This window comes from Cupressus sempervirens, chromosome 2, assembly GCF_028749045.1.
Source record: "Cupressus sempervirens isolate cs-2001-9-10 chromosome 2, ASM2874904v1, whole genome shotgun sequence".
Classification (NCBI taxonomy): Eukaryota; Viridiplantae; Streptophyta; class Pinopsida; order Cupressales; family Cupressaceae; genus Cupressus; species Cupressus sempervirens.
Genome location: NC_143119.1, coordinates 428004 through 444473, shown reverse-complemented (window position 1 = coordinate 444473; position 16470 = coordinate 428004). Strand labels below are relative to the sequence as shown.

Here is a 16470-nt window from a genome sequence, read left to right as displayed (position 1 = left end):
ACCAAGCAGAGAGTTCAACTAACTTATTTCAGGAGTCCCTTGGAGATGTCGATATCAACTAGGATGCGAGCATACATCATCCTAAACACATTGGAAGATGCAGTATCAACCAACAAAAAGTCCCCAAGGGCATCCCCCACTGCCTCCAGGACAATATCCACCCAAAGGTGAAGGGGAGATTCGGCAACCTGACCCACAGAGGAATCTTATTAAAAAATTCTGTCAACAGGTCAAAATCCTTATACCAAGGTTAGCCATTAGGGGAAACTTCTCCCCCCACGAGAAACCACAGCACAAGATGGCATTTCTATCTTTAGTAGTTTCAAATTTCACAATGAAAAAACCCCTTGCCACAAGGTATATCTGAGTTGTATCTGAAATGAAGGGCTCCCAAACACGGGTGATCCAAGCATGCAACTCCAACAGAGAGGGCCAAAAACTCTTAAAATAAAAGATAGCAACAGTGGAGGAGAAATCATCCACATAAGCAGAGACCTCATCAACAATATCGAGCTCTAAATCAATCATTATCGGATTACTAACAACAATTGGCATAGCATATCAGGTTAACATATCTAATGTTAATTGTGTATGAGTATCTTCTTGTGGTTTCAGTTTATATTACTTATATGGTTAAGTTTGTTTTAAGGTTGATGATTGTGATAATAGTTGTATAACTGATTCACCTCCCCGCCCTCGTTATATCAGTGGACTATATATTCTAACAGAGTAAATATACAACAAAGACCCCTAAGGGAAAAAAAAATGAAAACAACTACTAAGGTGATTGAAGATTCAAAGACTTGGCAATGGGTTACTAAAGTTGTTGTATACAAGTCAAAGGAGTTCAGGACTTGTCTATTGAGGACTTTGAAATCAAGGTTGTTGATTTAGGAGTTATGGGCAAGGAAGCAAATAATCACCAATTTGAGGAATCATCCAAATGAATGTTAACTCGTTTGTAGAAAGATAACAAAGACAAGGAATTAAAATAGATTAGCAGAGCCATGGTAGAGTACATCAATGCCTCCAATAACTTTGGGATGTTGTCTTTGGTTCAAGCCCCTCAGACATTTCATCCTACTTCTCCCGAAAGAAACAAGTTGAACCAAATTCAATGTGGCAAGGTATTGGTTGCAACTATGAATGATTGGGTTGACAAAGTAATGAAGGATGAAAGCAAGTTCATTCGAGAATCCATAGTACTCACCATGCAAGGTTAGTCAAGAGTGAATAAACTAATAATAAATATAATCATGTATTCAAAGAAATACAATAAAAATAATAAACTAATAATAAAGTCCATGTAATCAAAGAAACATAATAAAATATAATAACAAGAACAAATACAAAAATACAACTACCAACTAGCATTTTGTAAGCTAATGTATACTGTAAATAAACTCTTTAACAAAAACAAAAAATTATTGAGAAAGATTAATTCCCTGTCCGGACTAAAATTGATTAGGGTCAAGAGTTGGACTTTTCTCTCACCACAACCACAAACAAGAAGCTGAATACAACTACACTCACTCACGTAAACAACAAACAATTTTATCTATACATACGTATTTTTTTTACACACACACACTTGTTTACCATTTTTGTTGCCCCCTTTTCCCTCCCTTTTTATGTGTTCCATCTGGGGTCTGTGATCTGCACTTCTTTCGTTCTTTGAACCTCTTGCACCCTGATGATGGATCATGTAGTGTGATCTGAAATGTTGATGAGAAAAAAACTTAATCTTTCCCAAAAAGCAGATCAAATTTTCATAGATTATGAAATCTGATAGCTTTGGTCAGGGTGTTATCTAGAAATTATTCTTATATTGATATTCCTATTTCCCAATACCCAACTATAACACATCAGAATCCCCTTTACACTGAAAGAGATTGCTGCTTATTACTACTCTGTTTTCAACCGTCCCCAAAATGTCTTGGAAAACTTGGGGACTCCTAAGGGAACAAATTAGACTTTGACTCTCAAAGTAACATAGATTTGGCACAAATTTTGTTGATTCTTACATTTTAAGGTTCTATTATGTATAAGTACATGCTTCATCCATATTTTCATTTAAATATTTTAAAATTCTCTATACATTTTTATTTTTCCTATTGTTATATAGATGTCCCCATTTGCCGTCTCTCCGACCCCAAAAATCGGCAAAAAAATTTGCAGTCCTGGAAACCTGTCCCACTGTCCCCTGCCATCCTCGTAACTCGGGGGAACATAGGTTTCAGCATAGGAACTCTGGCCTTCTTTTATTATCAATAGAACACAGTGTCAACCTTCCACTCATTTCACTTCATATATGAACGGAATTTTGAGGGTCAAACATGCTAGCTGCATGAGATCCATTGCGGAAGTTGCATCTAGGATTTGTTAGTGTTGGTGCATTGAAACTTCCATACCGGAGTTACCAGATTCTATGGGCTTACAAGGGACAAGAACTTGGGAACAATCTGGAGTGTAGTCCATCTAATAAAATACTGATACTGAAAACTATTTTCAAGGTGTGTAGTTGTTGGTCATTCTACACAAGTTTTCTGAAAGTTGGGGGCAGTGTTTGTGCCTCACACTTTTGCAAAGAAGCAAAGATGGTTATTGCATCAAACCAGTGACAAACACATTTGAGCAAGTCAAGTATTGTGCGGTACCCAAGACTCAATGCTGAGGTATGCAAATTAATGTATACAGCCAGAAATTAAATATTAATATAATAAATCATTAATATAACAATGTAAAGAATTAACATAATCAATACCTAATATGAAATCAATAAATAATGAAGTTACTTTTTAATAATGCCCATTATCTACATGAGACGATTAACTGTCCTATCAAGTGGGGCAATGGTTATAGATTGTATGTTTTAGCAACATGCCACCTCACCCTTATCGTGAGTACCTAAAGAATGCTCAGACACTGGAAACTAAATAACATTGGAGATGCATATAAAAACAACATAAAACCATCAATGGAGCATGGAGTACAAGTACGACATCTAGTCAGGGAGATTTGGTGCAGTTACAATTTGTATCCACATGGTCAGCAGGGGAACAGGAAGAAAGAATACATCAGCACCAATTTTGTTCCATCAGCGTTCCACATCAATATAAGCATTGGACCTGTGTATGCAGTTAATTAAGGCATCGAACACCAGAAACGAATTCAGAACAGGAGAACAACAGTGGCATGCTAGAGTCTCTTCCATAATAGAGTCCGTTTGGTTCATGGAATTGTAGAAATCAAGATTTCTACAAATCTCAATTCAGCCTAATCAAGATTTTGCAAATCTTCATTCCTATTTTTGGGCTCTTACTTGAACCGTTTGTTTCACTCGGAAGATGAGTGGGAAGATATATTTTTATGTGTAAGCTTGGACTTGTAGTTAGACTACAAAAAATAGTCCCATCTAATCTTTTTACATTTCTCAAAAAGCATAACCAGGTTTTGATTTTCAATCCTAGTTGTTAGTGGGCAGTCTGATTACCTGGTTTTGAGACAATTAAAAGTCTGGTATTCTAATTCTATTTTGCCAATTTTAAATCAAATGCAATAAATTTCAAATCTGGATTATGAAAAAGCCAATTCCCATCATCTTCGATGAACCAAATGGGCCAGCATTTTGTCATCAGATGTCAGAAAGTCTAAACATGTATAGAGGTGGGCATACTCCAGGGAAGGCAACTTGTAAGCAACCAGAATTGGGACATTATATGCCATAAATACTATCATTATAGAAGGGTGTCACCAAATCATATCTCTGAACAGAGAATGCAACTGTGAATTGGCGTGTTGAAATGCCTGAAAATTTGTATCTTGTAATTGAATCATATTCAATACAAGTCATCAATGCTTCCACAAATTGCGGGCAGATAACATTTTCTTCAGCATCGAAGATTTGACCTCGCAAATAATAGTTAAGGAGAGATACAAATAGTTAATGGAAGGACACACACTAAGCGATAAAACCCAGTAGGGAAAACAGGCATTATCACATCACGTTAGAGCAGTTATATGAGACTCTAGCATGCCACACGAATTGTCACAAGTTTCAACACAGCAGGGAACAAACTTGGAAATACAGTAAAGAAGTAAAATGCATACCTCATATATGAAGGATTATGTCTTGGTTAAATCTATTTGGATTTTGTCTTATCAAGCTCTGGCCTTATCAACCACAGTTTGGTTGCAAGCAATAATTGCAGATATACCCCATAAGCAAAAGACTATTGCGGCAAAGGTTATAAATCCATGTTAGAGACAGCAACTATGTCACTGTTAAAGGGTCCATATCTGAGATGGTAATATTACGACTATAAGCAACATATCAATCATTGTTGCATATATCATAAAGATCAGATTAGATACAAAAATTATGATTGAGTTAGAAAAATAGATCTTTTGCAAATCTCAATTCCACATAAGCAATTACACTGACTAAGTTCATTAGTCATCATCTATAGCAGAAAATAAGGTTCTTACAGAAAAAGGTTCCTTGTGATTTGGGGTCACTAGACAATTGTCCCTATTTTCTCACATAGCCAAAAATGGGACAATACAATATTACAGCATTTCTGAATAATCTACAGCACAATTCATATCAGTCAGCTGCAATCACTAATTAAACGTAATAGTTCAATATATTTCCCAAAACAAACTGTTTGACAATAATCTTATATAGCTGAATTGACCAAGTAGTGAAATATTAGTATCAGTGCAGGGGTGGCATCTTACAACTTTCTAGAAGTAACATTATATGAGCCAGAGTTGTCAGCAAAGTCTATCCGACATGCTAGATACACCTATGTGAAAACTAATTCCCATCACCTTCCAAAATTTCACTCAATGTGTAAATATCTCACACTGCAACTTCCAAGTTTTTATCATCTTCAGTGCATGCATAAGGTGCCTGTGTTTCCGTCATGGATTTTTCTTCACCAGATGCATTCTGTCCCTGCAGTCTGATACGAGCAACAAGTTCCTCACTTAGTTTGATCTTCTCCACAAGGTTCTGAAAATAACTTCTGATCTCTTCATCTCTCCCTTCTCTGCCAAATTTCTCTGTTAATATATCATATGTTTCAACATTAGGGATCTGCCCACCATCCACCATCCCCTGAAAAAGCCTATTAGCTTCATCAAGCTTCCCTTCATTGCACAAGTAACCAAACAATTTGTTATAACTAGCAATTCCTGGCTTAAAGCCAGCATCTATCATTCTTCTGAAAACTATCAAGAATTCATCCAGGTTGCCAATTTTGACAAATCCATCAATCAGCATATCATAAGTTACTGAGTCTGGTTCACATCGTTGATCTAACATCTGCTGCAACAGCTTCTCCATCTCCATATTCATGCCTTGCTTGAAATATGCATCAAAAAGAGTATTGTATGCCACAGCAGCTGGAGAACATCCCTTATCGCCCATTGACCTGAAGCATGGAACTCGTTAGTGACACAGGGTTGCAAATTTTGTTTATAGCTTTATCCAGTCAACTGTTCCACTTATTTCATATGACATGAGATATAAAAGAATTACTATAATAACTGATACAGAAAGTTTCTATAAACACACACAGATATGTCTAACCTCGTCAATTTAGACATATCCTAATTATTGCTAAATGCTGAATTTTCAGTTGATTTTCAGTAAGCATGCAAAATTTATAACAAGTTGATACTATTTTTGAAAACATCAAACCATAACATATTAACCAAATCTGCTTTGCAACTTTTGGGGATTTATAATCTTGCTGCTTCTTTTTTAACACTACAAAGATTCAAAAAACAAATTTGATGAGTTTTATTCCTGGAATGTTATACGCCCGCCATGAATGCATTATTTATACAGAACGAAGTTTTGTGTGGAAGTAGATATAATCCATTAAGTCATTTTGGAAGCCTACAAAATTAAGTTCATGGCAAAAACACAGATGAATGGAACTCGCATGTTGATGGGCAAAGTATGAATTAGGCAGAGGGCACATTTGGGAAAGCCTATTATGCAAGTTGTGGCAATCAAGGCTACTGACAAAGAGTAGGTAAGGTTCTTAAATTTTAAAAGGTAAATATCTGTGATGAGACTGGTCAAGCATCTCAACATTGTACAGATATTTGAAGTATTTCCAGAAGCTTATTAGTGCAGCGGACTTCTGTCACAGCAGTGGAGTTTATCACAGAGAAATAGAACTTCTAGTTGGGAGCAGCAATCTGAAATCTGGAAGTCTGTGGAGGCGGCTTTCCATACATTTAGGGGGAGAGCTTTCCAGAAAGGTCTGCTTTGGAGCTTTCTGGAAGCTCATTGTAATTTTTGGCAACAAAATTGAAATTTCTTCTTAAAATTTCTGTCAGAGCCAATAGCATAACTGATAATCATCTTTTTAAATTTTTTAAAATATATATAAATTTATAAACTATAGATCAAACTTAAATGTTTGAAAAATAATCAAATGTGATTGGCTGAATTTGGATGAATTAATTGCTTCTGTGCATTAAATGAATACGATAGTATGATGTAGGGAAGAACTAAAAATAATTTAATCCTAAGCCAACTTCCTTCAAATAAAGACAAAGGCTGTATTCAAGGGGCAAATACCTTTAAGTGGGGGATCAGCATAGAACAAATGATAAGCTGTGATTATGGTTAAGGAGAAATGATCTACTATAAGCAGCAATATTGTAAATGGAGAATAGTGATTTAAAGAGGTGTGTGAAATATTGAAAAGTAGAAGGATAGAATAAGGAGATAATAAAATATATATTCAGATTTATCAAATCTAATAAATATTGTTAATGTATAGTTTAGTCGGATAATAATAATATTAGAGAATATGTTGATATAATGTATTATTAGTATTATTATTATTGCACATTAAATATATTTATGAATTATGACTTAATATCAAACATTGGAGAGATTGTCATTCTCTCAAACAGCTGACGATAATATCAAACACATATTATTATTAAACTAAGTTACCGATTTGGATGCAGACTCGGAAACGGATGCCGGAAGGGGATGCGGGAAGTGTGATTTTTTTTTTTGAGGGATGCAGATGCGTATGGATGCCTCTGTGTGTGTGTGTGTGTGTGTAATAGTGCTAGACATTATATATATATATAATTGTCTATTTGCTGTCCCTCAAAAAACACCCAACATTGATCACATAGGGCAATATATAAATGTCTATCTGCTGGGAGTTTATTGAGTGCTGACTGCTGTTACAAATTGTCTATCAGCTGGCCATACCAATCTGGGCAATGTTGGGAGTTTTGTGAGAACCATCAAGGTTGGAGTAGGACTTTACACATTCAAAGGCTCTTTATACATACCTGCTGGAGGGTCATACTGCCACAGAAGGAGCTGTCTATGTTAGGAACTGCTACAAGAGTTCCATATATGTCTGAAATACTCCATTAAGAGTGTCATACAAGTTGATTGAGGCCCTTACCAGGCCTGTAGCTGAGTTCTAGGCAGTGATTGAGACTGTGACAGAGTTCTGGGTAGTGATTTGGTCAGAAAACAGAAGTTAGCAGTCAATAAACGCACCCTGCCAGCATCCAACGTGCTTCCAAACGCATCCCGCATTCGTCCGCATCCAGTTCTGCATCCGGGGCTACAAAGCACGAATCGGTATCTTAGTTATTAAACAAATTAATTTAGTTAATCGGAAGCCACTTATTTATTGTCAGCAGCTATTAAGAGTTTTGGTGGGATGTGGAGCCATGTCCACGTAGGGACATGGCTCCACATGGACAAGACTCCACGTGAAGGCATGTCCACGGAGGGACGTGACTTCACATGGGGTCATGTCCACCCGTGTGCATGTTCCAACCAATCAAAAACATATAAATAACGTGCAGACCGAAAGGTTTTAAGATACAATGAACTAAAGTAACGAGGCTTGGACCTGGCTCTAACTTGACAAGGGTAATTCAATTCATGACCGGGTGTGGACTTGGTCATGACTCGGCAAAGACTTGGTGAGCCAAGGTATATTAATAGAAATGCCTTATAGAAATATAAAATATTTGATCACTTGGCAGGTCAAGGTCACGGGCCATTTTGACCTGGCAGGGGTGGCCCGACTCACCAACCTGGATGTCTTGCATGACTCGCGACAACTCACATTACTATGCAATGAACAAATACGATTTGGCAGTCTTCAAGTATATTGACTCCTTTCGAATAAGCAATTTCAGGTCAGTCAAAGGTTAACAAACTAAAGAAAGTAAGCGTGGCACCATGTGTGATCAGTGACAAAGATCACGTGAAGATAAAGACAGGATGGGAGTGTGGCACATCAAGTGCAGAAGCAGAGTGGTGGGCCTTAAATTTATGCTGTTACAAAGTGAGATAAGACATGTTAATTTTTGTGGCCTTTATGGAAAGATCAACAATAAATATGCAAATATGCAAATGTAAGCCAAGAGTGGCTACATATTTAATGGCAATATAATAATAATAATATGAAATATATTATTTTATTATATGATAATTCAACTAAGTGGGAAAGCTTAATTGGCCCCATTTGAAATGTCATGTCTCTTGGGTGGTGAATAAGGAACACACCAAAACATAATGTGCAAGTAATTATTCACCACTGTTGCACTATACCTCTTCTCTGCCCTAAAATATGAAAACTTAACATGGTATTAGAGCATGGTTCCTTGGTGGGGAGCTTAACCGCTTGAAGGTAGATCCATTCAGATTCATGGGCAAAAACGAACATTTTTTGGTTTCATAAATCCCCTGATCGTCTTCCTAAAAATATTCCTCGAGAGTCAACTTTCTCTGATTTATTAAGCATTTGGGTCGACGTAGAATCGATTTGGGCTTTAAAGGCTGGTGGTATAATTTTTGTTTTAAAATCGTTTTGGTTTGTTGGGACTGATCTGAGAATGGCTTCTATGGAGGGTCTTAGTTATTTGTTGTCTGCTAATAGCAGATTAGCAATTTTTGTATGGGGTTAGTTGAGGATTCTTTTCCAATTTTTGAAAATTTGTCAATGCTCTCAAATGGTTGAGGATCGCAGGGGCTCCTTGGTCAGTTTGTGTGACTTTGCAAGGGAGGACTGAGATTGTCTCTTCTTGAAATCAAATGCCATTCCATCCAACAACACTTTCATCTTGTGGTTGGCAATTCCATAGTGGCATGGTTGAGGCCCAACATTGTAGGGTTCATGAGAAATTTGCATTACTCTAGGTGTGGCAGCGATGTTCAATCCGTGGACCTCTTCATTGGTGTCAGACAAAAAAGGCAAGGAATTTGTATTAGAGAATGAAATGGGAATGTAGAAGATGCGCTAAAGTTCATGTAGAGGTGTATGACCTCTAGTGGAATGGAAAGGTTCATCAAGAATGCTCTACGTTGGCACATCAAGGACTCTGAGAAGCGTATTCTGGCCCCAAAAAAAACATCAAGAAGAAGAATATGCTCAATCCGATGACCTTCCACTAAGCGGTTCTTGTATTAAATTTCAAGGGTTTTTGCAATATGTGTCCAAGTTATTCATGTGTATGATTATCATGTCTTGGCATCGTTGGGCCCATTCCCACCGACCTTCGAGTGCACACTGGGACTGAAGATTGCATGTGACTACAATCAATAGCTATGTTGAGTGTTGAATTCATCTCCTTGTCCATCTTCAACAGCAAAGTGTTATTAAATCCTATATTGTCAGAATAAAAATAAAATAAGTGGTTCATCTTATTGATGATAATCGTCAGAAGTGTTTTTTCTTCTTGTATTTCTGCATATTATGTTTGAAGAACTTATTGGATGGCATTCTATATTGCCTCACAGTTTGAGGTTGTCATTTGAACACATGCATCTTATGATCGTGGTTGCATCGTTATCCATATAAATGGTTGTTGAAGGTTGTGATTGTGCTCATGCAATATATATCTTCAAAGCTCACACATTTTATATTTGGCAGAGTTGAATTCTTGAGCATTCATATTACAAGGAAATAAGTTTTACAAAACTTGCAAATCCCTGGAAGAAAAAGAGTGAAACTTCACGGGAAAGATATAGTTGTGATTGGCCAACACTTGCAAAATCAGGACATAGCAATAGCAGTGGGAGGTACATTGATCAAAAGTGGTGACCTGAACAATGGTGAAGATTGGAAAGTTCATTGCAAGCCTTCAGCATTATGCACAAATGAATGAACAAAAGTTGTGTAGAGGTGCACAGAGGAAGCTGCCAAATGTCAAAGGGAATCATTTCCAAGTGCATTCTAAACAGAGCAGAATATTTTTTTGTTTAAGGTTGAATGTCAATAGGGATATTACATTATATTCCTTTCTGAGTATGAGTTAAAGAATTAAAACTGGTTGTATAAACTGTTAATTCTGAGAGAAATCTGAACTAAGTGACATAAACAGAAAATTCTCATGGTTTGATAATGAATCATAACCCCTTGTGAAGTTATCCTTTAACTTTGGCTACATAACAGGAGGGGAACTTACAATGTACACATTGAGAGGGAGTCCTACCAAAAGTAGTTAAACCTAAACTTCAAAGGGAGCATATATGAAACTTGTAAACTCTTCACTAAGGGAGTAGATCACATTAAGTGTCCTGGACCCCAATTACTTCAATTTGGTTCGACTTAAAACAGTCATGGATAAATTGAGAACTTCGACACCACCTTAGAGATGCTCGAACTTAAGAGGGAGTTTATACATGGGCCTACTTTCACCTAGTTTTGCATTTTAAACTCCTCTTTTGGGGATTCATATGTATAAGCATTTCTTTTATATATATTTTTTTGGGCTATGTATTTAGCCAAGACTATATTTAGCCTAGGCTACATTATTGGTTGCATTTGTTATGATCATTGGCTATGTTATAGCAAAGACTAACCTCTTTTATATAGTTGAGTCTATAATTGAGATATTTGGATATTTTGCATGATCAATTCTTTGATATGTGAATATAGCATAAACTATATTGTTTGTATGCATATGTGGCTAAATTCATCTATGTGGTAATATTTTTTTATGATTTGTGGATAGTGGCAATCCATGGTTTGAGTCTTCTCGACTCAAGGATTAAGTACTTGGTGGACTTATTGTCCGGATACTAGTACTCAAAGCACTTGGTGAATATCATGTATTTGATATTCAAATACCAGCGCACGTGACATCATGGATTTGGTTTTGGATTTAGTACTTAGTGGACTTAATGTCCAAATACCAGTACAGGTGACATCATGGATTTGATGTCAGATTTAGTACTTGGTGGACTTAATGTTCAAATACTAGTATGGATGACATCATGGATTTGATGTCGGATTTAGTACTTGGTGGACTCCATGTCTGGATACCAGTATGGGTGACACTATGGATTTGATGTCAATTGAGTACATGGTGACATTATGGACTTGATCTCAAGAAGCCATTACTCGGAGCATTTAGTGAGTATTATGGACTTGATATTCGGCCAATGCACTTGATATCATGGATTTGATATCGGTTGAGTCAGTTAGACTCATAAGACTAATACTTAAGAGCATATGATGATGACTTTGAGATATTTTAAGATCTGTATGAGTTTTACATCATGAGATGATGTATGGGATATACAATAGATTTGAGATCTACTGCAGTTATGTTTTTGGTACCTCTAACAATTTGTGAAGATAGAGAAGTTGAGGCCTTTTATTGATTTATTGGTTAATCTTCTTCTCAAGTCCAAGAGGGAGTGTTAATGTTTGTGGCCTTTACGGAAAAGATCAACAATAAATATGCAAATATGTAAATGTAAGCCAAGAGTGGCTACATATTTAATGGCAATATAATAATAATATGAAATATATTATTTTATTATACGATAATTCAATTAAGTGGGAAAGCTTTATTGGCCCCATTTGAAGTGTCATGTCCTTTGGAAGACTCACCTCTTCATCTCATATATATTATATGTGTTGAGTGGTGAATAAGGAACATGCCAAAACATAATGTGCAAATAATTATTCACCATTGTTCCAGTATACCTCTTCTTTGCCCTAAAATCTGAAAACAAGACACGCAATAAGTATTCAAGGTTCAATACATCCAATATAATATATTGATTGACAATATTTAAATTGTGATATTGCTATCAGGATTTAATTGTGTGATAGCACAGTTAAATCCTAATAGCAATATCACAATTTGACTTGCTGTGGAAATTATCTCCTACTTATCAAGATTTAAATTTATCAAAAGGGCTTAACAACTCTCCTACAAAACTCAATTAAGTTGAATAAATCTGATCATAAAATTTAACATGGTATTGGAGCTGGTCTAAGAGATGATTCTGATCAGATTTATTTAATGCACTCAAATATTCTTAATTCCTTATCTATCAAAATGGTGAGTGGTATGAAGGTAGACTTGATAGTGACCTAAAATACGCATTGTGGAAATAACAAATGAAGTTAACTCTGAAAGAGAATGACTTGAAGCAATTTATTGAAAAATCTGACCAACCACCAAAGGGAAGTGATGAATTGAACAAATGGAAGAAGAGTAGAACCATGAAATTGATTGTGGACGTTGTTAAGGATCATCTACTTCTTATTTTTTCTGAATTAGACACAGCACATGAAACATTTTAAGCACTCCTAGAAATGTTTGAGATAAACAATAGCACTAGAATTCTAACTCTGAAAGACAATCTCTCCAACAGTAAGATGAACAAAGAAGGATCTGTCGCTTCATATTTCATGAGGATAACAAAACTAAGGAACCAAGTTTCTACGATTGGTCACATCTATGATAAGAAAGAATTAGCCATGATTGCTCTGAAGGGACTGCCACCATCATGGAAAACTTTTAGGCAAGGAGTATGCACTCATTCCAAGCTTCCTAAACTTGCTCGACTAAGGGCTGACTGCATACAAGAGGAGGGCATGTTAATGTCTCAAGATACTTATATTGGATGTGATGTTCATGCTCTCACAACCCAAGTTGATGAAAGGAAGAAACCTAAATTCAAAGGGAAAAGGAAACATATGGATTACTCTAAAATACAGTGTTTTAGATGTGACAACTATGGTCACTTAGCATCTCAATGCCCTGATAAACTGAAACATCAAGCATCCTTTCCCAAAGTCAATATTCTGGATATAGTTTCAAAGAGATGTCTATTGTAAAGGAACTTCAAAATATCCATAATATGTGTGAAATATTGGATTAAGAGAGAGTTCTCCATTTTCTTATCATCTTCATCAGACTGCAAAATAAATGTGAAACGCTTTCAAAGAGAACTTGGCATGGTTGTAATTTTTGAGATAGTCTCAAAATACCAAATTATTGTAATATATTGTTTATAAAACTAACTTTAAAATCATATTTATTTGTTTGTATCTTCAATACATACTATGAGAATTATGTGCCTTGATCTTTTCTCCTAAGAATGTTATAGCAGGAAGAGGGAGTTTGATACTTTTTCAAAGGCCATCTTGAAGCTCTAATTAATGATATTCGAATGGAGATCAAAAGTCTTTGTGAGTGACTAAGATTTTAATGGGCCTACCCCCCTGTGTACATCATGAGGAGGTGGCAAATTCCAAATGATCATCACTTGTATTTACTTAAGTTATTGAAAGGTGGCGATCTTACAATAACTTAATCTTCTATTATGATGGATATCTTACAAAGTCTATGCAAATCATGATAGATTATACTTTGCATGGTGGATGTTTGTATGGTAAGCACTATGAGAATGCGTATGCACATTACCTAGGGTGTCTAATGCAAGAGCATCCTAGGTGTAAGAGAAATCTTGCATCAACCAAAAATATTTCATTTCAGTTGTTTGAATAAGGGTTGTCTTGGTGCAAAGTTGCGGTCTGTGGAGACTTGCTACTTAATAAGTCAGTCGTATGAACTCGGAATGTCCTAATTTTAGAGGTGGATGCTCATCTTGGATATATTAGCCTACCGATTGGGGCTCAATGCCATATCATGGATGTATTGCTGATTTTTGGTGTGTAATTTTGGTATAAATAACTTTAGGCTCCCTGTTGAAAGTCTAAATGTGCTCGAATGAGGCTTAAAAACTCAATGGATTGGCGCTTGTGCTGATTAAAGCTTGTAGATTAGAAGTTGAGGATTCCAAAAAGTGGTTATAATAGCCAATCGAAGCAATGGTTCGAGAGTTATAGCATTCTGAAGTTGGGTAGACCAAAACTTCCAAAATAAATGTCAAAAATGTCTTTGGATGACTTTACATGTATTGTTAGGGTTTGTCGACCCTAGGTATTAAGTTTGAGTGTCTGGAACCGAGCAGCATAAAATTACCTATTTAAGAAAAGCCCAAACATTGTCTAAGACAACTCAAGGTGATAGTTCACAGTGTTGTCTTGCAGATTGCTGTAATGAAGTGTAATGTCCCCTTTTTCTGGGACATTATAATTTTGTGTGTTGGTTCGCTTCGCCTAGGTTTCAGGGGCGGAAAAGTTCTTTACAAGGTTCAGCTCAAGGTTGGCCTAGGCATTTCCAGTTTCAGACCCATCGGAGCAGTTTTGGCAGGTTGTCCGAATACTTACTATTTTTAGTAAGTAAACAGAGCTCAGTATTTTCGGTACCTCAGTGTTGGTTTGGAAGCGTCTCACCGAGAGCTTTCCAACAAGTTATTCATGTGATTATCTAAGTTCATTTAGCTATTTTAATGCTTGATGATTATATAGTTTCCTGACTAAGTGACTATTAAAGTCATTTAATTTGTCACTTTATTTTAAAAAGGTACTATGTTTACTTAAGTGACTAGAGGTCAAAAAAGTTGATTTATTCCACATTGCTTGAATGAGCGTGCATCTCATTGGGAAAAGCAATAAAGGTACAACAAGCTCCACATAAGAGGGTATGAAGAATAGAACATTCAAAACAAATATTAATTTGGGAGCTGGAAATAGTTGCTAGTTATTTCTTCTAGGACGCAAACACTTAAAAGAATCTTTGAAGGTTGGACACAAACCTAGCCTTCTTACAGGTTTATTTATATTTCCAATCTGACTGTTTTTTCTATGTATAAGATTGGATTACTTAGATTGTTGCATGTTATTGTACTGCTGTTATATAATATAATAATGCATTTTGGGGAATTGTTGTGTTAATTCCTGGTTTATGTATATACTTCTGAATATTGGAGGAATAAACAATCTTTTTGAATTTTCTTGCATGCAAATCTGCTGATTAAAAATTGATTTAAATTTTGGAATTTATATTGGATAAATGTTTACTGTTCGGATTTAAATCTGCAAGTATATATTTCGATTTTTGGTAAAATATCCAAAAAAGGATATTACATTGGTATCAGAGCCTGAGATCCTACCATCCTATGGAAGTTTATTGAGAAGAAGAATCCTTTGAAGTTACAAGTCTATTATACACAAGAGATTTATGAAAACAAATATACCAAAGTTCTGGTTGCTTTGATGTGACTGCTTTGAGGCTTTGAGGATGAAAACCCTCAAATCTGAAACACTAAGGAGCTAGACTTTACCCCATGCTTCCTTTAATTTGCAGTTGAATGGTTGTGAGCAGAAATCGGCAAGGAGTGAACTTCCAGTTAAACAGTAAAGTAAGTTTCATTGTTTGTTTTTCTTTGGAGTTCGAAATACAGCTGATTATCATAAGCAATTTTTCATGCTACCGCGTCCTGTAGCAACCCGACTGGTGATTGGTTGGATGAACTGGGCACCATTAGCAAGGAGAGTTCTAACGCAAAGGACCTTATACCCACTTCCAGCAGGGACAGCATAGATTACAGCATCTGGTCTTAGCACAGGAGCTTCAGTTACCATATTCCGGCAGTGGAAAAATATACGCATTAAGAAGGCGGGTATCACGTCTTGCCAAGGTCACCTTCTTTCAGTATAAACCATTTTGCCTTCCTACAGCAGTTGCACATTTCAGGGGTCACATTGGGAAACAAAGCATGGAGTGAACATATATATGCTGCTGTCACCAGTATTCATATAGAGTTTCTGGGTGGAAGTACTGACGCCAATGTTTATGCGTAAACTCTTTGGGCAGTCTTAGAAGGAAAGGATTTGAATACGTGAGTCATAACGTTGAAGAATCTACCCACGTCAGTGAGCAGACTTTGACTGGGTTTCTGCAGTGTATTTGACGCCGAGCCGGGAGCAAGTCCAGGTCCTGGACTCCACATGATAGTCTCTTGAACGTGGGACATGTTTGGATAACATGAGGAGAAGAGGCGACTGTGACAAATATTCCGCAGGCATTGTCAAGCTATTCATGCGCGAGTTGGAGTAAACCTAAGGCAACGCAGTCGTGTACACTCCAGGTGAAGGCAGCAGCAATACGTTAGGTCCTCATGACAGCAGAGATTTCTTACGCAAAGCATTGTTAATGATGCAGTCTGTGATCATAACGTCAGAGGGAGACTTGCCGTGAATGAGAATGGAAGGTTGGGTTGAGAAGGAGGTCTAACTGGGACGCCAG

At 36.5% G+C, this 16470-nt stretch overlaps 1 protein-coding gene across 1 annotated transcript in view; it reads right to left on the bottom strand.

The window, feature by feature from the left end:
- Positions 1 to 4627: 4627 nt before the first annotated feature.
- Positions 4628 to 16470, bottom strand: part of LOC149570773 (uncharacterized) — a 53109-nt gene continuing 41266 nt past the window's right edge. The window contains exon 2 of the mRNA XM_089812337.1: positions 4628 to 5438. Coding sequence (XP_089668463.1) covers positions 4865 to 5438 — 574 coding nt within the window. The 3' untranslated portion in view covers positions 4628 to 4864. The remainder of the gene's footprint in view (positions 5439 to 16470) is intronic.